The sequence below is a fragment of the Oncorhynchus tshawytscha genome, linkage group LG09 (assembly GCF_018296145.1).
Source record: "Oncorhynchus tshawytscha isolate Ot180627B linkage group LG09, Otsh_v2.0, whole genome shotgun sequence".
NCBI classification, from domain to species: domain Eukaryota; kingdom Metazoa; phylum Chordata; class Actinopteri; order Salmoniformes; family Salmonidae; genus Oncorhynchus; species Oncorhynchus tshawytscha.
The window spans coordinates 25,444,260-25,472,071 of record NC_056437.1 but is presented as its reverse complement, the minus strand read 5'-3'; the positions used below and the strand labels follow the sequence as shown (position 1 = coordinate 25,472,071).

The 27,812-nt window shown below is 44.2% G+C and overlaps 1 protein-coding gene across 2 annotated transcripts in view; it reads left to right on the top strand.

The window, feature by feature from the left end:
- Positions 1–27,812, top strand: part of LOC112257626 (unconventional myosin-XVIIIa) — a 102,908-nt gene that overhangs the window by 49,408 nt on the left and 25,688 nt on the right. For both annotated transcript variants that reach the window (XM_024431341.2, XM_024431340.2), the window contains 19 exons: positions 1,048–1,186; positions 2,918–3,077; positions 3,162–3,348; positions 3,950–4,157; positions 4,312–4,421; positions 10,245–10,310; positions 13,427–13,555; positions 18,165–18,308; positions 18,583–18,672; positions 18,967–19,086; positions 19,240–19,360; positions 20,493–20,620; positions 20,760–20,914; positions 21,729–21,852; positions 21,988–22,188; positions 22,272–22,382; positions 22,922–23,026; positions 25,849–25,995; positions 26,232–26,345. In XM_024431341.2, coding sequence (XP_024287109.1) covers positions 1,048–1,186; positions 2,918–3,077; positions 3,162–3,348; positions 3,950–4,157; positions 4,312–4,421; positions 10,245–10,310; positions 13,427–13,555; positions 18,165–18,308; positions 18,583–18,672; positions 18,967–19,086; positions 19,240–19,360; positions 20,493–20,620; positions 20,760–20,914; positions 21,729–21,852; positions 21,988–22,188; positions 22,272–22,382; positions 22,922–23,026; positions 25,849–25,995; positions 26,232–26,345 — 2,559 coding nt within the window. The remainder of the gene's footprint in view (positions 1–1,047; positions 1,187–2,917; positions 3,078–3,161; positions 3,349–3,949; positions 4,158–4,311; positions 4,422–10,244; positions 10,311–13,426; positions 13,556–18,164; positions 18,309–18,582; positions 18,673–18,966; positions 19,087–19,239; positions 19,361–20,492; positions 20,621–20,759; positions 20,915–21,728; positions 21,853–21,987; positions 22,189–22,271; positions 22,383–22,921; positions 23,027–25,848; positions 25,996–26,231; positions 26,346–27,812) is intronic.

Below are 27,812 nucleotides of genomic sequence, written 5' to 3'. Positions count from 1 at the left end.
AATACACCCAGTCACTGCAAAGATACAGGTGTCCTTCCTAACTCAGTTGCTGGAGAGGAAGGAAAACACTCAGGGATTTCACCATGAGGCCAATGGTGACTTTAAAATAGTTACAGATTTTTATGGCTGTAATAGGAGAACTGAGGATGGATCAACAACATTGTAATTACTCCACAATTACTAACCTAAATGACCTAAAAGAGTGAAAAGGAAGCCTGTACAGAATAAAAATATTCTAAATCATGCATCCTGTTTGCAATAAAGCACAAAAGTAAAACTGCAAAAAATGTGGCAAAGAAAGGTACTTTATGTTCTGAACACAAAGCAATATGTTTGGGGCAAATCCAACACATCACATCAGAGTAGCCCTATTCATATTTTCAAGCATGGTGATGGCTGCATCATGTTATGGGTATGCTTGTCATCGACAAGGGATAAAAAAGGGATACTTTTGAGGGATAAAAAATAAACGGAATAGAGCCAAGCACAGGCAAAGTCATAGAGCAAAACCTGGTTCAGGCTGCTTTCCACCAGACACTGGGAGACAAATTCACCTTTTTAGCAGGACAATAACCTAAAATACAAGGCCAAATGTACACTGGAGTTGCTTACCACAACAACATTGAATGTTCCTGAGTGGTCTAGTTAGTTTTGACTTAAATCTTCTTGAAAGTCTATGGCAAGACATGGAAATGGTGGCTAGCAATGATCAACAACCAACTTGACAGACGTTGAATAATGTTTTTGAAGAATAATGTGCAAATATTGTACAATCCATAGAGACTTACCCAGAAAGACTCACAGCTGTAATTGCTGCCAAAGGTGATTCTAACATGTATTGACTCGGGTGTGAATAACCTGTTTTTAGGTTTTTAAAAAATCCCTCACTTTTTCATTATGGGGTATTGTGTATAGATGGGTTTGTACCACAACAAAATGTGGAATAAGTCAAGGGGTATGGATACTTTCTGAAAGCACTGTACAACCATCCGAAGGACTGGGTAGAGGTATGTCTGACCAGTGTATGTATGCATGTGTGTGTGCCAGGTGCGGACGCTGAGGACTGATGAGGCTCGGGGCCTGTTGTGGCTGATGGAAGAGGAGGCTCTGCAGCCTGGGGGTTCAGAGGATACTCTACTGGGACGCCTCTTCATTTACTATGGCCCTGCTGAGGGAGAGAGCAAAGGTGAACACATACACAGTCAAATCTGTTATTCATCACTCAGTCACACACACACACACACGAAAGTTAGAGGCACAAAGATCATACCTCCAAGGGATGCAAACCTCCATTACCAATAACAAAGGGGACTTGTAAATATATTGTTTGGTGATTGATTTATTTGTAGGTTGTTTTCTTCATATACTTCATATACATTCGGAAACTATTCAGACCCATTGACTTTTTCCAAATTTTGTTATGTTACAGCCTTATTCTAAAATTGATTAAATAGTCCCCCCCCTCAACAATCTAAACACAATACCCCATAATGACAAAGTTAAAACAGGTTTGGGTATGATGCTACAAGCTTTGCACACCTGTATTCGGGGAGGTTCTCCCATTCTACTCTGCAGATCCTCTCAAGTTCTGTCAGGTTGGATGGAGAGTATCGCTGCACAGATGTTTTCAGGTGTCTCCAGAAATGTTCAATCAGGTTCAAGTCCGGTCTCTGGCTGGGCACTCAAGGACATTGAGACTTGTCCCGAAGACTTGTCTTGGCTGTGTGCGTAGGGTCGTTATCCTGTTGGAAGGTGAACCGTTGCCTCAGTCTGAGGTCTTTAGCGCTCTGGAGCAGGTTTTCATCAAGGATCTCTCTGTACTTTGCTCCAATTCATCTTTCCCTCGATCCTGACTAGTCTCCCAGTCCCTGCGTCTAAAAAACATCCCCACAGCCTGATGCTGCCACCACCATGCTTCACCGTAGGGATGGTGCCACCACCATGCTTCACCGTAGGGATGGTGCCACCACCATGCATCACCGTAGGGATGGTGCCAGGTTTCCTCCAGACGTGACGCTTGACATTCAGGCCAAAGAGTTCTATTTTGGTTTCATCAGACCAGAGAATCTTGTTTCTCATGGTCTGACTCCTTTAGGTGCCTTTTGGCAAATCCCAAGTGGGATGTTGTGCATTTTACTGAGTGGCTTCTGTCTGGCCACTCTACCGTAAAGGCCTGATTTGGTGGAGTGCTGCAAAGATGCTTGTCCTTCTGGAAGGTTCTCCCATCTCTACAGAGGCACACCTCCCTGACCAAAGCTCTTCTCCCCCGATTGCTCAGTGTGACCGACAGCTCTAGTAAGATTCTTGGTGGTTCCAAACTTCTTCCATTTAAGATTGATGGAGGCCACTGTGTTCTTGGGGACCTTCAATGCTGCAGAAATGTTTTCGTAGCCTTCCCCAGATCTGTGCCTCGACACAATCCTGTCTCAGCTCTACGGACAATTCCTTCGACCTCATGACTTTCATGCACTGTCAACTGTGGGGCCTTATATAGACAGGTGTTGTCCTTTCCAAGTCATGTTCAATCATGAATTCACCACAGGTGGACTCCAATCAAGTTGTAGAAACATTACAAGGATGATCAATGGAGACAGGATGCACCTGTGCTCAATGTTGAGTCTCATAGCAAAGGTTCTGAATACTTGTAAATAAGGTACTTGTAAATGTAAATACGTTATTTCTGTTTATTGTTCGCAAACATTTCTAAAAACCTTTTTTTTTTCTCGCTTTGTCATGGAGTATAATTGAAAAAAACAAACATTTTAGAATAGGGCTGTAATGTGGGAAAAGTCGAGGGGTCTGAATACTTTCCGAATGCACTTTATGTTCATTTCCACACAAACATCCATCTACGCATCCAAACATTCATTGAAATACATAACTGTTATCAACTCCTTTTCCCTCCTCTACCTGTCAGGTCACACCTTGTTGCTGAAGAGTGGGAAGCCGCATCACTTTCTGTTGGGTCACAGTCATGGGACAGACTGGGTGGAGTATGACGCCCGTGGTTGGCTGAGCCATGCCAAACAGAACCCTGCCTCTACCAACGCAGGGAGTCTCCTGCAGGACTCCCAGAAGTAAGACCCACATAATGTTTTAGCTTGATTGGCAATGCTTGCAACACACGTCTGACCTGATCTGATTATCTCTCTCCTTTCCAGGAAGAACATTAGTGGTCTGTTTATGAGCCGAGGAGGCGGGGCCACCACCCTGTCAGGCTCCATCGCGGGCCTGGAGGGTGTTTCCCAGCTGGCCTTGCGGCGCGCCACCAGCATGAGGAAGACTTTCACCACTGGAGTGGCGGCCGTCAAGAAGAAGTCCCTCTGCATCCAGATCAAACTACAAGTGGTGAGAGGCTGCAAGCTGTCTGCAGAGGGCAGGTCTGTTGGAGAGCAGGAAAGCGAGAGGGCTTCCCAAAAAAAATCATATTTACACTTCTGTTCCTGTAACAGTCTGGGCATATCTAGCTAAGTTGTGTTGGGCCACAGGGCCTCTCATTTAAATCCAACACATTGGCTGATTCAGTAATAGGAGTCATTTAATTAGCACTGCCTAATATATCCCCTACCCTGGGGAGAGGTGTCCGCATAGCGCTTGGGGATCATCCATCTTCCTGTGTTTTTACCATATTATTCCAGCTTGAAAGGGTAGGCACTAGGAGCCGCCCTCGTGTAGAGCCTAGGCATTAGATTTCCTGCTCCTGAGAGTACTTTCCTTAACTATACCATTTATTAAAACCCAGGTGGATTATTTCATAAGATTGCTTAATGCATGAAATGTGCTATTATATCCATTAGTGAGAGCCAGTGTATAGAGCCTGTGCTTATGTTTTAAAAGTTTGGTCTCTGTTTAGGCTGGCTATTCTCTCGATGCATGTTGAGGCCTTGCCCTCTCTCATTGCACTCACTGTTACCATTTCAGTCCCAGCTAACTCTCCTATCTCCTGTAGGATGCTCTGCTGGACACTGTGCGGAGGTCCAGGGTTCACTTTATCCACTGCTTGCTGCCCAATGCTGATGCCCTGCGGGCAGGCAGAGGGGAGTTGGAGACCCAGGGGGACAGTGGGGAGACTGGCCTGATGCAGCTGGATGTGGTCCTGCTCCGGTCTCAGCTCCGTGGCTCCAAGCTGCTGGACGCTCTCAGAATCTACAGACAAGGTTGTGGCTGAGGCTGTGGATATTAGACTAGGAAGGTCTGGAAGGGTCTCTCAAACCGAATGATCTTCACAAACAGCAGTGTTTAAAATAAATATTCATGTACAATTTTTTTTTTAGCTTTATAACCTTACCCCCGATGTCCTTGTCTGTACAGGATACCCTGATCACATGGTCTTCTCTGAATTCTGCCGCCGCTTCGACGTGCTGGCACCACACCTGACCAAGAAACTTGGCCGCAACTACATAGTGAAGGATGAGAAGAAGGTGAATATTTTTCTGTGTGTGTTTTGGAGAAAATAATATGATTCAGGCCAACAACTGAGGTCTGCATTGTTATATTAATGAGCTGTTATTATCTAGGCATAACTCACTTTAATAACTCTACCCACATGTATATATTACCTCGACTAACCGGTGCCCCCGCACATTGACTCTGTACCTTTACCCCCTGTATATAGCCTCGCTATTGTTATTTTACTGCTGCTCTTTAATTATTTGGTACTTTATTTATAATTTTGTAGGTATTTTTCTAAAAACTGCACTGTTGGTTAAGTGCTTGTAAGTAAGCATTTCACTGTAAGGTCTACCTACACCTGTTGTGTTCGGCGCATGTGACGAGTAACATTTGATTTGAGCTGAATAGACCATCTCCTCCTTGGCTGTCAGTAGCCCACTGACAGAGGAATAAACCTCTATTAATCAGGGCCATTGTGAAGACCTTATCATCTTATCCCCAGCTGCATCCAATCAAAGTTTATTTGTCATGCGCCGAATACAACAGTGAAATGCTTACTTACAGGCTCTAACCAATAGTTCGGAGGGAAAAAAGTGTGTGTAGGTAAGTAAAGAAATAAAACCACAGTAAAAAGACATTTGAAAATAAGAGTAGCAAGGTTATATACAGACACTGGTTAGTCAGGCTTATTGAGGTAGTATGTACATGTAGATATGGTTAAAGTGACTATGCATATATGATGAACAGAGAGTAGCAGTAGCGTAAAAGAGGGGTTGGCGGGTGGCGGGACACAATGCAGACAGCCCGGTTAGCCAATGTGCGGGAGCACTGGTTGGTCGAGCCAATTGCGGTAGTATGTACATGAATGTATAGTTAGGGATTATGCATATAAGATAAACCGAGAGTAGCAGCAGCGTAAAAGAGGGGTTTGGGGGGCACACAATGCAAATAGTCTGGGTAACCTTTTGGTTACCTGTTCAGGAGTCTTATGGCTTGGGGGTAAAAAACAGTTTTAATTTTTTTATTTTTGTCCTAGACTTGGCACTCCGGTACCGCTTGCCATGCGGTAGTAGAGAGAACAGTCTATGACTGGTGTGGCTGAGGTCTTTGACAATTTTCAGGGCTTTCCTCTGACACCGCCTGGTGTAGAGGTCCTGGATGGCAGGCAGCTTTGCCCCACTTTGGCATCCCACTCCCTACCAAGTTTAATCAATGACGAGCAGAGACTGGAAGCAAAGGTCTTCTAATTGCACTGGAGTTAAGGGCTGAACAAAATACCCCAAACTTGGTATTGCACTTATCAACTTGGTGAAATATATTTTCTATCCTGGAGGCTGTCTGGCGGGTGGTTATGCCCTAATGATATGTTTGGGAAGGGAGCTCCTCACTTTTTACATTTGATTTTATTTCACCTTTATTTAACCATGTCGGCCAGTTGAAGACAAGTTCTCATTTACAACTGCGACCTGGCCAAGATAAAGCAAAGCAGTGTGACAAAAACAACAATACAGAGTTACACACAAACAAACGCACAGTCAATAACACAATAGAAAAATCTATGTACAGTGTGTGCAAATGTAGAAGAGTAGGGATGTAAGGCAATAAATAGGCCATAGAGGTGAAATAATTACAATTTAACATTAACACTGGAGTGATAGATGTGCAGATTATGATGTGCAAGTAGAGATACTGGGGTGCAAACGAGCAAGAGTAACAATATGGGGATGAGGTACTTTGGGTGTGGTATTTACAGATGGGCTGTGTACAGGTTCAGTGATCAGAGTAAGCTACTCTGACAGCTGATGCTTAAAGAGAGAGGGAGACATAAGTCTCCAGCTTCAGTGATTTTTGCCATTTGTTCCAGTCATTGGCAACAGAGAACTGGAAGGAAAGGCAGCCAAAGGAAGTGTTTGCTTTGGGGATGACCAGTGAAATATACCTGCTGGAGCGCGTACGGCAGGTAGGTGTTGCTATGGTAACCAGTGAGCTGAGATAAGGCGGGGCTTCACCTAGCAAAGACTTACAGATGACCTGGATCTAGTGGGTTTGGCGACAAATATGTAGTGAGGGCCAGCCAACAAGAGCGTACAGGTCGCAGTGGTGTGTAGTATATGGGGCTTTGGTGACAGACTACATCCAGTTTACTGAGTGTTGGAGGCTATTTTGTAAATGACATCGCCAAAGTCAAGGATCGGTAGGATAGTCAGTTGTACGAGGGTATATTCGTCAGCATGAGTGAAGGAGGCTTTGTTGCGAAATAGGAAGCTGATTCTAGATTTAATTTTGGATTGGAGATGCTTAATGTGAGTCTGGAAGGAGAGTTTACAGTCTAACCAGTCACCTAGTTATTTGTAGTTGTCCACATTATTCTAAGTCAGAACCGTCCAAAGTAGTGATGCTAGTCGGGCGGGAGGTTGCGGGCAGCAATCGGTTGAAGAGCATGCACTGAGTTTTACTAGCATTTTAAAAGCAGGTGGAGGCCATGGAAGGAGTGTGTTGTATGGCATTGAAGCTCGTTTGGAGGTTTGTTAGTACAGTGTCCAAAGAAGGGCCAGATGAAAACAGAATGGTGTCATCTGCGTGGAGGTGGATCAGAGAATCACCAGCAGCAAGAGCTACATCATTGATATATACAGAGAAAAGAGTCTGCCCGAAAATTGAACACTATGGCACCCCCATCGAGACTGCCAGAGGTCTGGACAACAGGCCCTCCGATTTGACACACTGAACTCTGTCTGAGAAGTAGTTGGTGAACCAGGTGAGGCAGTCATTTGAGAAGCCAAGGCTACTGAGTCTGCCGATAAGAATGTGGTGATTAACAGAGTCGAAAGCTTTGGCCAGGTTGATGAAGACTGCTGCACAGTACTGTCTTTTATTGATGGCGGTTATGATATCGTTTCGGACCCTTGAGCGTGGCTGAGGTGCACCCATGATCAGCTCGGAAACCAGATAGCATAGTGGAGAATAGTTCCTAGTTCCATAGTTCCTTGCTGTCCCCAGTCCACCTGGCCATGCTGCTGTTCCAGTTTCAACTGACCTGAGCCCTAGGACCATGCCCCAGGACTACCTGACATGATGACTCCTTGCTGTCCCCAGTCCACCTGGCCATGCTGCTGCTCCAGTTTCAACTTCACCTGACCGTGCTGCTGCTCCAGTTTCAACTGTTCTGCCTTATTATTATTCGACCATGCTGGCCATTTATGAACATTTGAACATCTTGGCCATGTTCTGTTATAATCTCCACCCGGCACAGCCAGAAGAGGACTGGCCACCCCACATAGCCTGGTTCCTCTCTAGGTTTCTTCCTAGGTTTTGGCCTTTCTAGGGAGTTTTTCCTAGCCACCGTGCTTCTACACCTGCATTGCTTGCTGTTTGGGGTTTTAGGCTGGGTTTCTGTACAGCACTTTGAGATCAGCTGATGTACGAAGGGCTATATAAATAAATTTGATTTGATTTGAGAAGGTACTGTGGGATTCAAAATGGTCGGTGATCTGTTTGTTAACTTGGCTTTTGAAGATTTTTAGAAAGGCCGGGAAGGATGGATATAGGTCTATAACAGTTTGGGTTTAGAGTGTCTCCCCCTTTTGAAGAGGGGGATGACCGCAGCAGCTTTCCAAACTTTGGGGATCTCAGACAATACGATAGGGGTTGAACAGGCTAGTAATGGAGGTTTCAACAATTTCGGCTGATTAATTTAGAAAGAGAGGGTCCAGATTTTATAGCCCAGCTGATTTGTAGGGATCCAGATTTTGCAGCTCTTTCAGAACATCAGCTGTCTGGATTTGGGTGAGGGGGAGGGGGGGGTGCTGATGTTGGTAGGGGTAGCCAGGTGGAAAGCATGGCCAGCCATAGAAAAATGCTTATTGAAATATTGTGTGTTTATCGGTGGTGACAGTGTTTCCTAGCCTCAGTGCAGTGGGCAGCTGGGTGGTGGTGCTCTTTTTCTCCATGGACTTTAGTGTCCCAAAACCTTTTGGAATTAGTGCTACAGGATGCAAATTTCTGTTTGAAAAAGCTAGCCTTAGATTTCCTAACTGACTGAGTCTATTGGTTCTTGACTTCCCTGAAAAGTTGCTTATCGCAGAACGCCACAGGATGTTTTTGTGCTGGTCAAGCACAGTCAAATCTGGAGTGAATCAAGGGCTATATCTGTTCTTAGTTCTCCATTTTTTGATTGGGGCATGCTTTTTTAAGATGGTGAGGAAAACACTTTTAAAAAAGCAACCAGGCATCCTCTACTGATGGGATGAGGTAAATATCCTTTCAGGATACCCGGGCCAGGTAGATTAGAAAGGCCTGCCCGCTGAAGTGTTTTAGGGAGCGCTTGACAGTGATGAGGGGTGGTCGTTTGACCGCGGACCCATTACGCAAGCACGCAATGAGGCAGTGATTGCTGAGATCCTGGTTGAAGACAGCAGAGGTGTATTTAGAGGGCAAATTGGTCAGGATGATAACTAAGACTGTGCCCATGGTTTTCGGATTGTACCTGGTAGGTTCCTTGATAATTTGGGTGAGATTGAGGGCATCTATCTTAGATTGTAGGATGGCCGGGGTGTTAAGCATGTCCCAGTGTAGGTCACCTAACAATATGAACTCTGAAAATAGATGGGTGGGTAAGCAATTCACATATGGTGTCCAGGGCACAGCTGGGGGCTGAAAGGGGTCTATAACAAGCGGCAATGGTGAGAGACTTGTTTCTGGAAAGGTGGATTTTTAAAAGTAGAAGCTCGAATTGTTTGGGCACGGACCTGGATAGCCTGCAGAGTTCTGTCATACTATCTCTGCAGTAGATTGCCCCCTTTGGCAGTTCAATCTTGTCGGAAAATGCATTTGTTTATGTGAGATGTGACTGGCGAGAGGGTCTGATGGTTAAAGGTCCAAGGTAGCTATTTTTATCTCAATATCAAATCATTTTTGGGTAACAATTAAAATGGTAAAACATTTACAAAAATGTCTTCTTAGCAAAGAGCAATTTCTCAAAGAATTTTGCTAGGACTATCTGGGATTGATCTGATTGGAGAGGGGAAAACTAGCTGTTATTGGCAGAGGTTTGGAACCCTTTTTCTTATTGGTTTATTAACTAATTGGTGATGTCACCAGGCAGGTCAATTTCAGGCGGTTTGTTCAAACCGCTCTTACACTAAAAGGGCATTTTCATTTTCACAGTAGTATTACACTCCTAGTGTGTAAATGTATATAAAACACAGGAACATCACTGGTCCATTGACTGTACTAGGCCTTTTAAAGTGCTTCAGTGTAATCCAACCTGTGAAGGGAGGATTGCTAATGAGTGTTTTTCTCTGAGGGTATCTATCAATGAGAGTCAATTGTGTATCGGCCCCCTGCAAGAGGAGCCCGGCTGAAGTGAAACTGTGGGGAACGGAACATATGGGAGAGCAAGAGCGAAGTGGGTAAAAACAGAAGCAGATTTCCCCTGCGTCAGCTTCTCGGAACGGGGTTTCTTTGGAAATGGCATCAGACAAAAGACCCCCAGTGCTCTGGGCTGCAGCCCCTCTCACAGTGCAATCTAGAAGACTGCTATGGGGCCAAGACTACCACGGGGCCCGGAGGAATGAGCCGGGAGCAGGTAGATTCTGAAGAACAAGCTGTTTGGTCAGTTTTCATTTGCTGGCCTCCCTGCACAGCCTCTACTCTCTAGAAAGGAGAGGGTGCGGATTGGGGGCAGAGGTGTGAGGGGAGAATGTGAAAGGAATATAGTTCAGGATTCTGTCAATCTGTCTGATAAGAGAAGTGGTTGTTGGGCTCCTCTGTGTTAGCCGTCAACTCTGCGGGACTGCTGAAGAGGGATAATCCGGGGGTAGTAGGGCAGGGACTGATCTGTGTTTTTCCAGGCTGTGGAGGAGCTGCTAGAGTCCCTGGACCTGGAGAAGAACAGCTATCACATGGGACTGAGCAGGGTGAGTACCACTACTACCACAGTAAAACCTCACACCTTGAATGAGTCACTTGTAAAACAACCTCTGTTCATATTATTATATTGTGTGCTAGGTGTTATAGAAACTCAAACTGTTGTTGCATACAGTAGATTCCCTTAATTTGTAGCTATAGATTCCTCCTTCCAGGTGTTTCTCCTTGAGGAATGTGTTTGTCACTGGGTGAACTGTCTGGAAAGTGTTGGCTGCCCTGGAAGTCTCTTTACTGTGGAGGATGGATGTGAGAGCCATGCCTGCCTTCCAGCCTCACTGGGAGACGCACAATCATGTCTCCTTTGTATTCATTTCATTATGGAGTAGTTTCTGGCAGTTGATGGACTTGTTTAATCCCATCAGCTCGGAAGTGGCCCAAAGCCAACAAGAAAATCAGGAGAAACAACAGTGGGAGAAACAATGGCTCCTATGCTCCCAGATGCTGGTAATTTTAATGGGCCATATTACAACATTGGAGAGACGGTAATTGTTTTGTAGACCGCTGCAGTTGCCTTCGGGGTTTGAAGTTTATCTGGGCTTCGGAGTAGATTAACACCAAAATGGTGCTTCACAAAGCATTCCAACGGCGTCCTAGCAACCGCAGTGGTCCCAGCAGAATGCCAAATAACAGCAGCACCTTCTCATGACACTGGCCCACGCAACTCTTACTGTGGTAAACACTGTCACAACAGGAAGTCACATGGCTAACGAGATGGAGTCATATTTGATGTATCCATTTGGATCATAATATAACCCAGACGGCGGTTACAGGATGGACAAAGTACGGCTGACACTTCATTCTTTCCAGCACCCTCTGTGCAGAACGTTTCTAAGAGGGCAAAAGAGAAACATCAGTTTGATTTTAAAGCCAATTTCATGACATTGTACAGTATGTTCCCCTCTTCTCCATATCGGGCTAGATACTATATCTAAAGCGGAAATTGATTGTTAAATATACACTGCTCAAAAAAATAAAGGGAACACTTAAACAACACAATGTAACTCCAAGTCAATCACACTTCTGTGAAATCAAACTGTCCACTTAGGAAGCAACACTGATTGACAATTAATTTCACATGCCGTTGTGCAAATGGAATAGACAACAGGTGGAAATTATAGGCAATTAGCAAGACACCCCCAATAAAGGAGTGGTTCTGCAGGTGGTGACCAGACCACTTCTCAGTTCCTATGCTTCCTGGCTGATGTTTTGGTCACTTTTGAATGCTGGCGGTGCTTTCACTCTAGTGGTAGCATGAGACGGAGTCTACAACCCACACAAGTGGCTCAGGTAGTGCAGCTCATCCAGGATGGAACATCAATGCGAGCTGTGGCAAGAAGGTTTGCTGTGTCTGTCAGCGTAGTGTCCAGAGCATGGAGGCGCTACCAGGAGTCAGGCCAGTACATCAGGAGACGTGGAGGAGGGCAACAACCCAGCAGCAGGACTGCTACCTCTGCCTTTGTGCAAGGAGGAGCAGGAGGAGCACTGCCAGAGCCCTGCAAAATGACCTCCAGCAGGCCACAAATGTGCATGTGTCTCCTCAAACAGTCAGGAACAGACTCCATGAGGGTGGTATGAGGGCCTGACGTCCACAGGTGGGGGTTATGCTTACAGCCCAACACCGTGCAGGACGTTTGGCATTTGCCAGAGAACACCAAGATTGGCAAATTCGCCACTGGCGCCCTGTGCTCTTCAGATGAAAGCAGGTTCACACTGAGCACATGTGACAGTCTGGAGACGCTGTGGAGAACGTTCTGCTGCCTGCAACATCCTCCAGCATTACCAGTTTGGCAGTGGGTCAGTCATGGTGTGGGGTGGCATTTCTTTGGGGGTGCCGCACAGCCCTTCATGTGCTTGCCAGAGGTAGCCTGACTGGCATTAGGTACCGAGATGAGATCCTCAGACCCCTTGTGAGACCATATGCTGATGCGGTTGGCCCTGGGTTCCTCCTAATGCAAGACAATACTCGACCTCATGTGGCTGGAGTGTGTCAGCAGTTCCTGCAAGAGGAAGGCATTGATGCTATGGACTGGCCCGCCCGTTCCCCAGACCTGAATCCAATTGAGCACATCTGGGACATAATGTCTCGCTCCATCCACCAATGCCACGTTGCACCACAGACTGTCCAGGAGTTGGCGGATGCTTTAGTCCAGGTCTGGGAGGAGATCCCTCAGGAGACCATCCGACACCTCATCAGGAGCATGCCCAGGCGTTGTAGGGAGGTCATACAGGCATGTGGAGGCCACACAAACTACTGAGCCTTATTTTGACTTGTTTTAAGGACATTACATCAAAGTTTGATCAGCCTGTAGTGTGGTTTTCCACTTTCATTTTGAGTGTGACTCCAAATCCAGACCTCCATGGGTTGATAAATTTGATTTGCATTGATAATTTTTGTGTGATTTTGTTGTCAGCACATTCAACTATGGAAAGAAAAAAGTATTTAATAAGAATATTTCTTTCATTCAGATCTAGGATGTGTTATTTTAGTGGTCCCTTAATTTTTTTAAGCAGTGTAGTTCCATGTCCACAGCTAAAAACAAATGTCCCCTAATTTTCATTTCTAAAATCTGGTCACTTTACTTTATTATTTGTTTGGGTCAGTTCCAACTCCTGGTTCTTTCATGTATGTCAGGGAGGTTGGGTCATTAATGCTGTAGCCTGGCTATGGAGGCCTTGGATAGAGACGCCTATCCCATCAATATCTATCCTTCGCCTTAAGGAGCTGAATGACTGCCACCAGCCTTCACACTGCTTCACACAGCACTGGCATGATTATGTCTTTCTGTGTATGTGAATGACAGGAGCATGTGATGTTCCTTTAAATCTGTTTCACCTCTGACCTAGCCAATAGGGACACAATGCTAACACTGTCAGAGATAACGACTTCATCATCCAATAGATTGCCTTCTCCTTTTCTTTAGACTACAAGGGATGGATTATCACCTTTCCAGTTAATGTCATCTATTTGTACAGTAGGTGCTAAAAAGGCAGATACTTTCTTGAGGTCAATTTGTGCCAAAATTGTTGGAATCCGCTGCGAAATTGAACAAACATGACTATTTCCCTTCTGTTTGATGAACTAAAAAGTGTGTACTTTCGTCCCCAGTTGTTCTTCAGAGCAGGGACCTTGGCAAAACTGGAGGAGCAGAGGGATGAGCAGACCAGACACAACATCATCCTGTTCCAAGCAGCCTGCAGTGGATACCTGGCCAGACAGGCCTTCAAGAAGAGGGAGGTAGGCATGACTTCACCACGGCTTCACGGTCATCCAGTTAGCTGCTGCTTCTTGGAGTGTACCTGTCAGAGAAGAAAGTCAGGATTTAACAGTATAAACAGGGAAGGAGACAGAGCTGTACTTTGTATGTCAAGGCTATGACTGACCGTCCAATATCTATTTTTATAGTTTGATATCCAGGATTTATTTTCCATGATTTACATAAATAAATCATTTTGAGACAGAAAAAAAATTGGGAGATATGGTTGCCTATTTTTGTTATATTTCACTTTGTCCTGTGTTGTTGGAGGTCGGAGCTAAAAAATGTCACTGTACCCTGTAATTAAATTTGCAACCCTGAACATGTGATTATTACACTCTCTAACTAATCTAATATGGCTTTAAGCTTTCTGAGAAACGGACATGCATGGCAATATCTTCCATAGTAGGTCTAGGGGAATTTAGTTTATTGCTTTAGCTATTTTTGTTATCACTGCATCTATTTAAGAGTTGTGATAAAAAAATGTCTACAACATAAGCAGCGTTTGAGTAATGGGAATGTGGTGGAAATAGGAACCTGGGAAAAACCCAATGCTTTTCTCTTATGAAGTTCAGCGGTTGAGGCATGCTGAGGGGGAGGAGCGCTATTTAATCGGTTGGAAAGTGCAGGAAATCTGCACTGCGGAACTGTGTGATGGCTAACTGTAGCATTACTAAATCCATTAACACTGCTAGACTACTTTTTTTCTGAATGCCTTCTCTGTTTTCTCAATAGAAAGATAAGATTCAATTGATTTTTTTTCTTGTAAAATCTTTGTCTCTGAACTAAAGTTCAGGTTTTTGTGTGGTGAGATATAGTACTCAATTATGGATGATGGCTCCGGTTCTCTGATTTCATCTGGCTAAGAGTGGTTGTTTCATTTCAGTATATCAACAGTTATTTCTATTCCAGTGGACAAATGGAAGTCTAAAGAGTTATTTGTTTGAGTAATTATTGGTTTAGTGGTTCATTGTTCACCAGGTTTGGGCTCAATGCGAATTGAAGGCTGTCAATTCAGGAAGTTAACTAAGTTAAATGACCATTCAATAATCAAAAATAAAAGGGCATTTATTGTCAATAACTTCTCAAACTGAAAAGTAGAAGCTATTTATGTAAAACGTTTTTTACATTTCCAGTATTTTAAATTCAAATCACTTCCTAACTTGACTGCTTTCAATTCAAATTGAGCCAACCCTGCTGTTCACTGGAAAATCAGGTTTTTGACCCGATTTGAACGTTCTGTTACTTTTTTTAGATAATGTACAGTTTGTCTGTTACATAATAAAGTCATAGATCTAGATTACCTATAAAACAATAAGGTTTTCATTTTGAAACCTCTAGTCAGTGTGATAATGATGATAGACCAGACCATGTGCATTTCTCTGTCTGCCCTAAAATCACCTGAATGGCAAATATATGCAGTAGGTAAAAAAGTAGTTATTCCAAATGCACCAGCCCTAGACCAGTGTAATTGGAGGAATGCGGTGAAGTGCTATATTACTGTGTCGAGTTCTCTCACCCTCCCTCTCCAGCAGGAAGATGATCTAAGTGTGTCTCTATCCAGAGGCCTGTCTTATAATAATGATTGTATAGTAAAACCCACTAGGGCTCTCACTCAGTCTTCCCCGTTCATGAAATTTGATTAGGCTTCCATGATTCCACTTTCACTGTATGACGTATCCGTTCTTAACATATGTGCCATGGTTAGATGAAATACACTGAGGATGTTAGGAATGTGTTCTATAGCAGCGGAGATGAGCACAACTTCTTAGGTCACAAACGTCTGAATCCATATGGTTGTAGTTCAGAAATGTCAGGCTGGCAAATATACTTAGACACATGGTGGTTGATGCCATAGAATGTCCTGTAACTGTTGATAGATTAATCATGGCTTTCAGAGCTTTTTGAAGTCATCCCAGCGTGACTTCATTCCAAATACAGTACATATCATCCGTTTGAGAAGCAACAATTTCTCTTTGAAGGTGTTTGCCTCTCTCTTTCTCCCCTCTCCCTCGTAGTGGAGGGGGCATATGGAAAACAGGATGTTATCTTTTGAAACACACACAGCCCCGTGCTCCCCTGTGTTTTCTTTCCTGACGTATACCTTTGGGAGCCGGGGGGAATTGAACAGAGCAGCCGATGGGCTTCTTAATTAATCTCTTGTTTTTAGTCCGGGAGCACAGTGCTGAGTGGAAGCAGGTGGCGTGGGCAGGTGCTTCTCCTACACAGTAAAGTAGTGCTCAGTCTTCACACGCACAGCGCACGCATGCATGCATGCATGCATGCACACCACACACACACACTCACGCACAGGCATACCCACACCTTGGGCAAGGAGAAAGACACAACAAACCAAAGTTATTACCCTGCAAATAACATCTAGCCCTAGATGATTGTCTGAATCTTGGTCCAGGATTCACATCCTCTCTCCAGCTCTGACGTACAGTAGAGACAGACAGGCCCTGTCAATATGAATAACCTTTTGTTTATTCTCGTCTTGCAAGTGGCCTAATCTTCTGTTTGCTTTATTCATTATGGTCTAAACATCACAAATGAGTCCTGTTGAGTGTCTGTCTCAGATTTGCTGAATGTAGCATTGTGTTTCGGCTTTCATGGTATGACAAATCCTAATTGGCCATAGAAGCTGCCTTCGGTTGGGAATGCTGAGAATATTGTGTTTCTCTAATTGGGTTTTGCCATAATCTGCCACTACTAGAGATGCTCCGGCAGAAGCCACACGGAAATTGTGTAAAAACTTGTTATCGGCTGCCAAGATGTATTGATTTAATTAATCAAAATAGCTTCCAGCCTTGGGACATGCTCTGTTGTAGCAACCCTCCAGAGAAGGCTGACTGACGAGGCCTGGTTGGTTAGTCGATGCTGCAAAACTATTGTTCAACAATAGTGAAGACATCAGAAACTGTGAAATAAAACATTTGGAGTAATGTAGTAACCAAAAAATTGTTAAACAAAATATATTTTCTTTGTGATTCTTCAAAGTAGCCACCCTTTGCCTTGATGACAGCTTTGCACATTCTTGGCATTCTCTCAACCAGCTTCATGAGGTAGTCACCTGGAATGCATTTCAATTAACAGGTGTGCCTTGTTAATTTGCGGAGTTTCTTTCCTTCTTAATGTGTTTGAGCTCAGTTGTGCTGTGACAAGGTATGGGTGGTATACAGAAGATAGCCCTATTTGGTTAAAGACCAAGTCCATATTATTGCAAGAACAGCTCAAATGTACAAAAAGAAATAAGTCCATCAAAGTTTCAAGAACTTTGAGTGTCTACAAGTGCAGTCGCAAAAACCACCAAGCACTATGATGAAACTGGCTCTCATGAGGACCGCCACAGGAAAGGAAGACCCAGAGTTACCTCTGCTGCAAAGGATAAGTTTATTAGAGTTAACTGTACCTCAGATTGCAGCCCAAATAAATGCTTCAGTTCAAGTAACACACATCAACATAAACTGTTCAGAGGAGACTGCGTCAATCAGGCCATCATGGTTGAATGCTGCAAAGGAGCCACTACTAAAGAACACCAATAATAAGAAGAGACTTGCTTGGGTCAAGAAACATGAGCAATGGACATAAGACCGGTGGAAATCTGTCCTTTGGTCTGATCTCCAAATTTGAGATTTTTGGTTGCCACCGTTTCTTTGTGAGACGCAGAGCAGGTGAACGGATGATCTCTGCATGTGTGATTCCCGCCGTGAAGCATGGAGGAGGTGTTTTGGTGTGGGGGTGCTTTGCTGGTGACACTGTCTGATTTTTTTATTTAGAATTCAAGGCAAACTTGAATTCAGCATGGATTCCACAGCATCCTGCAGCGATACGCCATCCCATCTGGTTTGGGCTAGTGGGACTAACATTTGTTTTTCAACAGGACAATGACCCACCACACACCACCAGGCTGTGTAAGGGCTATTTGACCAAGAAGGAGAGTGACGGAGTGCTGCATCAGATGACTTGACCTCCACAATCACCCGACCTCAACCCAATTGAGATGGTTTGGGATGAGTTGGACCGCAGAGTGAAGGAAAAGCAGCCAACAAGTGCTCAGCATATGTGGGAACTCCAAGACTGTTGGAAAAGTATTCTAGGTGAAGCTGTTTGAGAGAATGCCAAGAGTGTCAAAGCTGTCATCAAGCCAAAGGGTGGCTACTTTGAAGAATCTCCTATGAAATATATTTGAGTTGTTTAACACTTTTCTGGGGGGGGTGGGGGGCTACTACATGATTCCATATGTGTTATTTCATAGTTTTGAGGTCTTCACTATTATTATACAATGTAGAAAATAATAAAAAATAAAGAAAAACCCTTGAATGAGTAGGTGTGTCCAAACTTTTGACTGGTAAAAGTACATGTGGGGTTTAGCGAGAACTAGAGTAAATCACAGTGGAGTTTAGACTGATAATACTAATCTGATGAGATATTATTTCTCTAGTTAGCACCAGAGATCCACTCAACACACAACTATTTCTGTACTCTGTAGGCCTAGTAGAGATAGCTCTGCACTGCACTATGCTTCCACTCTCAGCCCATACAGTACAGTACAGTCCCACCCACTCTTTCTCTCTGTGTGCTGGGCAGACCCATGACCTGGCCATCCGCTGCATCCAGAAGAACATCAAGAAGAATAAAGGAGTGAAGGGCTGGCCCTGGTGGAAGCTGTTTACCACTGTACGGCCCCTCATTGAGGTGCAGCTCACAGAGGAACAGATCAGAGGAAAATGCGTGAGTATCCCTGTCTCTGTCTGTTCTGGACATGTTAGACTGTTTAGCCACCCAACCTCACATCCACTGCAAATCTGCTTCTCATGTCTAAAGTAAGGGTTTGAAATGGGTGTTTGCTTACCCACAACCATGAGTCGACTCCGTATGCCGCATGTCAGCTGGGAGTGGTGAATATCTCTCGTGTTGCATAGGATTCCAACATGGCTACCTCAGCTGTTTCTACAGTCTCTTTCCCATTCTCATAATTTTCCTTTTGCTGTATGTTCTCTTCCAGGAGGAGATCCAGCATCTGAAGGGAAAGCTGGAGAAGATGGAGAAAGAGAGAAATGAAGTGAGATTGAACAGTGATCAACTGGAGAGCAGGGTGAGTCTCCTGGGGCCTTTCTTCTATGCCCTGCATTCTGGAAAAGAGTGTTTGCCGCAGAAGTGGTAGACAGTAGCTCAGTCATACTGGCTTTATTCACCAGAAGCTGTGTCAGGTTATTAGCTCAAACAGTCCACTGTTGTTCATTGTTTGACTCCGTCTGTGATAAGAACAGTAGTCTGAGGATATCACTCTCAGGCATCGTAGGAAGCCTTTTGATGGTGAGTTTGTCGAGGGCTTCTGTGACTGAAGATAGGCCGGGGCATACACAGTGACTGCTGTGTGTTCCTCCAGATCTCAGAGTTGTCAGCAGAGCTTGCAGACGAGAGGAACGCCGGAGAGTCGGCTTCCCAGCTGCTGGAGACCGAGACGTCTGAGAGACTGAACCTGGAGAAAGACATGAAGGACCTGCAGGTATAGACGGACACATGCACTCACTCACTCTTGAGTAGTTGTACTTACATTAGTCCATTTTGGTTGTCAGTGAGCCTAAATAATAGGACATGTAAGATGGAGCATGGAAATAATATTTCGTAGCGGGAATATTGAATATTCTGTCTACCTTAGGCTACGTTTGACTTAATGAAGAAGCAGATGGAGTGTATGGAGATGGAGGTGATGGAGGCTCGTCTCATCAGAACAGCAGAGCTCAATGAGGACGTGGACGATGATGATGATGATGATTCAGGTGAGGTCTGATGCCTATAGACTATCCACACAAAACCCACTGTATGCATGGCAAATATTCGGTTGTAATTATGGTTGGGGAAAGGTAATGCATTTGACTACTTGTAAAAGAGGATACCAACATATTACATAGTAAAGGTTAGGTTGTAAATTGCATTATGATCATTGTTGTTTTTTCAGAGGCAAACAGACACAGCTTAGAAAGTGGCCCATGGTATTTAATAGTTCCAAGCTGGTAATATGAAGGCTGTTGTGTGACTCATCACTAGTACAATATCCGAGACTACATACAGTAGGATAATTGGGTCAAAAGTTGCATAATGACATGTTGTCCATGAATTGGCCCGTCTTCTATGGATTTACGGGTGTGGGATTAAAATACCCACTGTCAGGCCTTAGTCCTCTCTCTCTCGTTGTCTCTGATCTCCTTCTGCAGTTATCGAGGCGTCATGCTGTGAGTGTATTGTCCTTGAGTCTCTCTGCCCCTAAATCAAGGCGCTCGAGTACCCAGCCCCCACATCCTCAAGAATAAAGCCAGAGTTTGAAGGTTTCAGATAAATGAGAAAATAATCTTGTGGATCAGAGCCGGTGGCTCCTGGAAGCTGTCATTATTCTTTAAATATGCAAATGTCTGTTACAGCCTCTCAAACATCTGATGCATGAACCTGGACACTCTTCTAGTCTCCACTGCTCTAGTATAGATAAGCTCTGACAGCCACTGCTGTGGGCCCAGGTAGAATGCTCTATGCCATATTAGGTTCTGCGTCTCCACTAAACCCTTACAGATTCTAAAGTCTGTTTTAATGGTGTCCGGTCAGTTTTGAAATGTATCTACTGGTAGTTGTTGAACTTTGAATGTCATCTTACCTAGAGACGATATCTTGAGGGATATTCTTGTTCCCTTGAAGCTTTTTCCACTTATATTGTCAAGTCATGATGAAACGTTTGTCTGTCATTGGCAACATGTGTATGTGAGACACACAGCAGCTCTTTCTATATCCGAATGATCCTCCGCTGCATTAAGCCTCGTTCAGTCAGCCGGTCCAGCATCAGAGGATCGGTCACTCCAAATGTCACATGGTCTGTCTCGGTCACTCCCCGACCCTATGTACTGTCAATGGTCTGTCCCACAGGAGGAGAGTGGCGTCTGAAGTACGAACGAGGCATCCGGGAGACTGAGTTCACCAAGAAGAGACTTCAGCAGGAGTTTGATGACATGCTAGAGACTGAGCAGCAGAGTAAAAGACCTCTGGAGAGGAAGGTATGGCCTGGGTGTTACACTCATTCTGGCCTTATCATGTATTACTCTGGTGCACGTATTCACCGGAGTTATGTTCATATGCATCATAACATTCGTACTTATTGTGTGTGTGTGTGTGTGTGTGTGTGTGTGTGTGTAGCTGACTGACCTGCAGGCTGACAACGATGAAGTGCAGCGCTCTGTGCAGCAGCTGAAGAAGAAGTGTAGCAGACTGACGGCTGAGCTGCAGGACACCAAGCTGCACCTGGAGGGCCAGCAGAGCCGCAACCACGACCTGGAGAAGAAACAGAGGAAGTATGCACACGCACCCCCTCACATTTGCAGATACACGCGCACACACACTAATACACAAGAGCAAAGCCGTCATTCAACAGCACTGGTTTTAGAATAATGACTATAGAAATGTTTTTAGTGAAAAGTGAGGAACCTGCTTTTGTCTCCTGAAATATTTTTTCATTTGAAAAGAGAATAGAGACAGGCTGTAATCTGTGTAATTACATTAGCTGAGAAAGTGAGTCAGACTTTTAGCACTTGAGAGGTTTGTGCTGTGGCAGAATGTGATCTCTCCCTTGGGGCTAATTGAAGATGCTCTGTGGGAGTAATCATTTTCAGCTGTGCAAATCTGAGGAGCGCTTCTCTTAGAAGAAAAGAGAGAATTAAGGGACCTGACAGTTCAGAACACTTCACAATGCAGTTGAACACTCCTAAGTGTGGCTGCCGCAGACATTTGAATAGAACATTATGGTCATGATTAGAATGCTTTTGTAAATTAACAGCTAACTGTTAACATTTTAAAGCTGAGTGCTTATGAGTCTAGAATGGAGGCTGTACTGTTAGTAATAGTCCTCAGTGGGATGAGAGGAGGTGAAATGCTTCCTCTTATTGCAGTGCATTGAGTTCTAAATGATGTAACTCAACAAAAGGGCCTGCTTAAATATTTTAACTTAGACTGAAAGTGTTGTTGCTTGCGTCATCAAATCTTCTACTTCATTCAGAGCATCCAACAATCTATTGGATGAAAATGATCTGTAATACTCTCCAAACTCAGTGGAGAGTGAAGGAGAGGTCTGTATGAAGGCCTGTCAGTAGTGTAACGTGTGTGTTGCAGGTTTGACTTTGAACAGAGCCAGGCCCAGGACGAAGTGCTGAGAGAGAGGACACAGAGAGAGAAGCTGGGCCGGGAGAGAGACATGATGACAGGGGAGCTGTTCAGTCTGTGCCAGCAGCTGCAGGTACAGTACAACCTGGACACAGATGACAGATCATAATGTAATTGTTCCCCCTAGGGAGTCCATGTCCTCTGAATGTCTGGCCTAGTCCAAGAGTCCTCTGAGTGCACATGTCTCTGTGCTGCCCCCTGCCTGCAGGACAAGGACATGGAGCTGTGTACCATCCAGCTGAAGGTGGAGCATCTGGAGGCAGAGCTAAAGGACCTGTCGTCCCAGGAGTCCAAGGATGAGTCGTCGCTATCCAAGACCAAGAAGACTTTCCGCGACCTGGAAGCCAAGGTCAAAGACCAGGAGGAGGAGCTGGATGAGCAGGCTGGGACCATCCAGATGCTGGAGCAGGTGAAGGAGGTGAAGAGGGGAAGAATACAGAGCCTATATACGAGTTGCCAGTCTAGAACTGTCTATTTGTGTGTGTGTGTCAGGCCAAGCTACGTCTGGAGATGGGGATGGTGAGTCTGCGGCAGACCCACTCTAAAGACATCGATGGCAAGGATGAGGAGGTGGAGGAGATCAGGCAGTCCTGCAGTAAGAAGGTAAGAGGGATGTACATATGACTGAGGTATTTTCCACATCAGGCTTATTTGTGATTTTATCACCTATCCATAAATTCCCAACTTTAGAGTAACAACATGCCAACCCATGTCACGTATACAGTAAATAGCTCTGACCGGCACTTCAACAAACACACATTAAATGTGTAGGCATTCATGTGTCAAATTGCGCTACACTGAATTCAGTCATGGCATGACAACCAGATCTGGTAATGGCTGTCTACTTGACATGTATGTAGTCAAAATGTTCCAAACAACGTCTATAATGACACATTTGCAGGGAACTTCTTCTACACAGTCATTTCACATTGACAGTCCAACATATAGTGCCACATGTAGCATGACATTGATGATCTGGCCCTCTGACTTTAGACCTATGAGGAAAACATGTGGTGTGGTAGATGTTGGTGGGTGACACTGCAGTGATGGCCATCTGTCAGCCTGTCCCAATGAATGTGGAGTTCCTGTCTGGAGTCTACTGACCTTCCTCCTGTTTTCTTGTCGGTCTGTCCATCCTACAGCTGAAGCAGATGGAGGTCCAGCTGGAGGAGGAGTATGATGACAAGCAGAAAGTCCTGCGTGAGAGGAGAGAGCTGGAGGCCAAGCTGCTGTCTGCCCAGGATCAGGTACACTGTCACTTACCTGTGTGTGTGTGTGCGCGTCACACATGGGTTCAAATGTTGTCACATGGGATGGATATAATGTTTCCCCCCATCGTTTCCTATGACCGAAAAGAGCTTCTGGACATCAGAACAGCAATCACCTAACCTCGATTTTGGATGAAGAATTTTATTTCAATGACTTTGCCGCACTGGACATACTGCTCACTGGGACCAGGTCCTAATCCCCGATACTCGGAAGATGGAAAATACGGTGATATAGTGGCTGACTTGGGGGCAACCTGACAAAACTACGGAGGCGAGTAAATAAACCGCCTCTACTCTCTGTTCTATTGGTGAATGTACAATCACTGGAAAACAAACTAGACGAGATCCGTTCCAGACTTTCCTATCAACGGTACCTGAAGAACTGTAATATCTATGCTTCACAGAGTCGTGGCTGAACAAGGACATGGATAATATAAATCTAGCTAGTTTTCTATGCATCGGCAGGACAGAACAGCAGTCTTGTAAACTTTGGGGGGGGGGGTGTGTCTCTTTGTTAACCACAGTTGGTGCACGATCAAATTTGATACATTTTGATAAAATTTGATTTGATCTCTAATATTAAGGAAGTCTCCAGGTTCTGCTCGCCTGAGAATAATTCATGATAAGCTGTAGACCATACTATTTACCAAGAGTTTTCATCTATATTTTTATTCGCTGTCTACTTACCACCACAAACAGATGCTTGCAGTAAGGACATCTATACAGCTTATAGTGGCTGGGGACTTTAATGCAGGGAAACTGACATCCATTTTACCTCATTTCTCCCAGCTTGTCACCTGTGCAACTACAGGGGGAAAAAAACTCTAGATCACCTTTACTCCACACACAGAAATGCATACCAAGCTCTCCCTCACCCTCCTTTTGGCAAATCTGACTATAACTCTATCCTCATGATTCCTGCTTACAAGCAAAAACTTAAACAGGAAGTACCAGTGATGCTTTCAATTTGGAAGTCATCCGATGAAGCGCATACTAAGCTACAAGACTGTTTTGCTAGCACAGACTGGAATATGTTCCGGGATTCATCCGATAGCATTGAGGAGTTTACTACATCAGTCACCGGCTTCATTAATAAGAGCGTTGACGACTTCGTCCCCACAGTGACCGTATGTACATATCCCAACCAGGAGCCATCGATTACAGGCAACATCTGCACTGAACTAAAAGATAGAGCTGTCGCTTTCAAGGAGCGGGACACTAACCTGGATGCCTATAAGAAATCGCACTACGTACTCCGACGTAGCAAAGTGTCAATACAGAACTAAGATCAAAACCTACTACACGGGATCTGATGCTCGTAGCTTGTGACAGGGCTTGCAAACTATCACGGATTACAAAGGGAAACCCAGCCATGAGTGCCCAGTGACACGTGTCTACCAGACGAGCTAAATGGCTTCTATGCTTGCTTCGAGACAAGCAACACTGAACTATATGTGAGATGCTGTTCCGGACGACTGAACTTTTTGGTCCAAAATTTGTTTTACCAACCCAAAATATTTTTTCACCATAATTACACCCAAAACATACAAAATAAACAGATGAGCATGTTTTGTTTTTCTGAAACAAGAAATGTATTACTAGTAATTAAAGGGTTATGTTGCTTCTACAACTGAACATCAAGGGTCAACAAAATGCCTACCCTGCCACAAAAGGCAGACCGTGCCCACCCCATTCCCATCGACGGGGCTGTAGTCGAGCAGGTTGAAAGCTTGGTGTCCACATCACCAACAAACCATCATGGTCCAAATACACACCGACAGTCGTGAAGAGGGCCAAGCTTCCTGCCATCCAGGACCTCTATACTAGGCGGTGTCAGAGGAAGGCCCAGACTGTGCTCTCTGCTACTGCATGGCAAGCGGTACCAATGCACGGTACCAACCCCCAAGCCATAAGACTTCTAAACAAGATGGCTATTTAGCTAGTCAAATGGTTACCCAGACTACCTGCGTTGACCCTTTGTGGCACTAACTCTCTTGTACTGATTCTATGCACACACACTGGACTGTACACACACACACACACACACACACACACACACACACACACACACACACACTCTTTCACATATGCTGTTGCTACTGTCTCTATCCTGTTGCCTAGTCACTTCACACCTACCTATTTGTACAGTACATAGCTATCTCAATTACCTCGTACCCCTGGACATCGTCTCGATACTGATACTGGTACTCCCTGTATATAGGGTGTATTAATTCTTTGTCACTTTCAATTTATATGTATTTGTATCTTAACTTTAATTCTGCATTGTTGGAAATGGACCTGTTAGTCTACACCGGTTGTTTACGAAGCATGTGACAAATAACATTTTATTTGAAATGCATTTCAATTAGATTATTTATTTAAATATTTCTGTGTATTTGAGTTTTCAAATAATGTGGCCTGAATCAGCTACTTCTATTGAAAGTATTTTCAACTAATTTCCTATAAAAGATGATTTAAAATACCAAAGAGACCTGGGTTCAAATGCATGGGAATATTAAAATATTTGTATTTGAAAATACAGTTGTCTATTTAAAAAAATATATTTATCATTATTTGAACCCAGGTCTGGTGTGCGTGTGCAGTGCGTTTTTTAGCGTGTGTGAATATGTGTGCCCTCCACTTTAATCTTGATGTAGTCTGGGAATAGTGATTATTATGTTCAACACAACAAGAGCTACCTCTGGATCTTGTATTGGGCTCTGATAGTTTGCTGTGAGGTGGGAGCTCATGGTGGACACTGTGAGCTGCACAGTAGTTACTGTTTAGGTGTTCTACTCTAGGTGGGCTGCAGGGACTTGGAGACCGAGAAGAGGCTGAGGAAGGACCTGAAACGCACCAAGGTGCTGCTGGTTGACGCCCAGATCATGCTGGACCACCTGAAGAACAACGCCCTCAGTAAGAGAGAGACCGCCCAGCTCAAAAACCAGGTACACCACCCTACATTACACTACATGGCCCATCTTATTATCATCATGTCAATGCCGTACTTTAGTGACATTCTGACAGCTTTACTACTACAAATAATCCTGTCAAAATGTATTGCGCTTGCTCTCCTGATCAAGGACACGGTGTTGCGTTTTCCGATTTCTGAAGATCTTGATTTAGCTTTTCACCTTGACCTTGTAATCCCCTCTTCCTCCTCCTGCTATATCTCCCTTCACAGCTGGAGGAGTCAGAGTTCATGTGTGCGGTGGCGGTGAAGTCTCGCAAGGGCATGGAGATGGAGATCGAGGACCTGCACATCCAGATGGAGGAAGTGGTCAAAGTCAAGATGTCGGTGAGTGAGAGATCCTTCCATTGCCACGCTCTCTTTGAGAGGACTCCCAACCATTATAGCTGCCTACTGTGAACTGCACACAGGGTATGGAGTAAGACCACATCAGTGTGCTCTATTTCCATTTCATTTTAAAGGAAAATACGCCTCAATCTATTTGTCTGTGTCTCAGCCAAGTATTTATTGTGTAGAGACAGAGTGGAGGTTCAAATATGTAATCTCTGCAACACTACAATACCAAATTACCATGTGTAATTACAGCATTTTCCCACGTTTTTGACGACCCAACAAAACCAAACCACAGTGTTGTTAGAAACAGCAGGAGAACCTGTTGCATTTTTTTACTCCCTCTTTTACACACTGCAGACTATTTTAATATTGTGTAAAAACACTGCCGTGAATATGTTCACATCTCCCCGCCATCATGGAACATTGAAATGCTAAGTCTTTTTTTCTGGAAATGTTGCATTTCTCGGTTATGTGCTAATGAATGAATTAACTTTGTTTATATTTTTTAGTCTTTAATGCGTTCCATAATCGTCTCCCCAGGAGAGTGCTCTCTGTGATTTAGAGGAAATTACGGTCCTCTGGGGAGGGCAGAGAGTCATGACTGCTGTGTAGTCTGAGCTGCTGATTGGTGTGTTTATGGCGATGAGAGGTCTTCTAAATGTGTCTAGTTTGGGAAGGCATACAGAGAGGCTGGGTGTGTAGTAGGCAGTAATATTTATCATGTGTATGATATACAGTATATTATTTATATATATATATATATATATATATACACACATCACATGTGACTTGTAATTAGCCTATTCAAATTTTTATCTGATGCCATAAAGATCATTTAAAATATACAAGCAAGGTTTAGGCAATGAGTTGAGGTTGACTAGCAAGAATTGGTCTAAGAATTGTCTATCAAAGACAGATATTTAATTAGCATTGTACAGTGAATGGAGTCACATACGAGGCATACAGTTACAAAGCATTAACAAGCACTACAAACTATACTTTTAGGCATATAGATCCTGAGGTTAACTTAGAAGACAAAATATGAACAAAGAGACGCCTACTAGACCAGAGGCCTAGAAGCCTAAGAAATGACAATTGATCATACAACCTTCCTCCATGGACTGGATACAGGATAAGAGAGAGAACAAAGGCATTTAATTCCATTTTATAACATCTGAAGGTGTAACCTTTCAACCCAAAATCAACCACCATTGACCAATCAAACGATACCAAGTTTACAGTATCCTAAACACTCGCAGACCTGATCTCCACAGGGTGTCACAGCATTTAAAGACTTGTGTGAGGGATGAGACCAGTGTAAATAAGACAGAATTCCTGAGAAGACGATACAAATGATTTGCATAATGGAGTAATTCAGAGTTCACCCTGTACAGATACAAAGATCATACAGGTTGATATCCATTAGATGGCCATTCCACACTGCTTGGGTCTAGGGCTGAC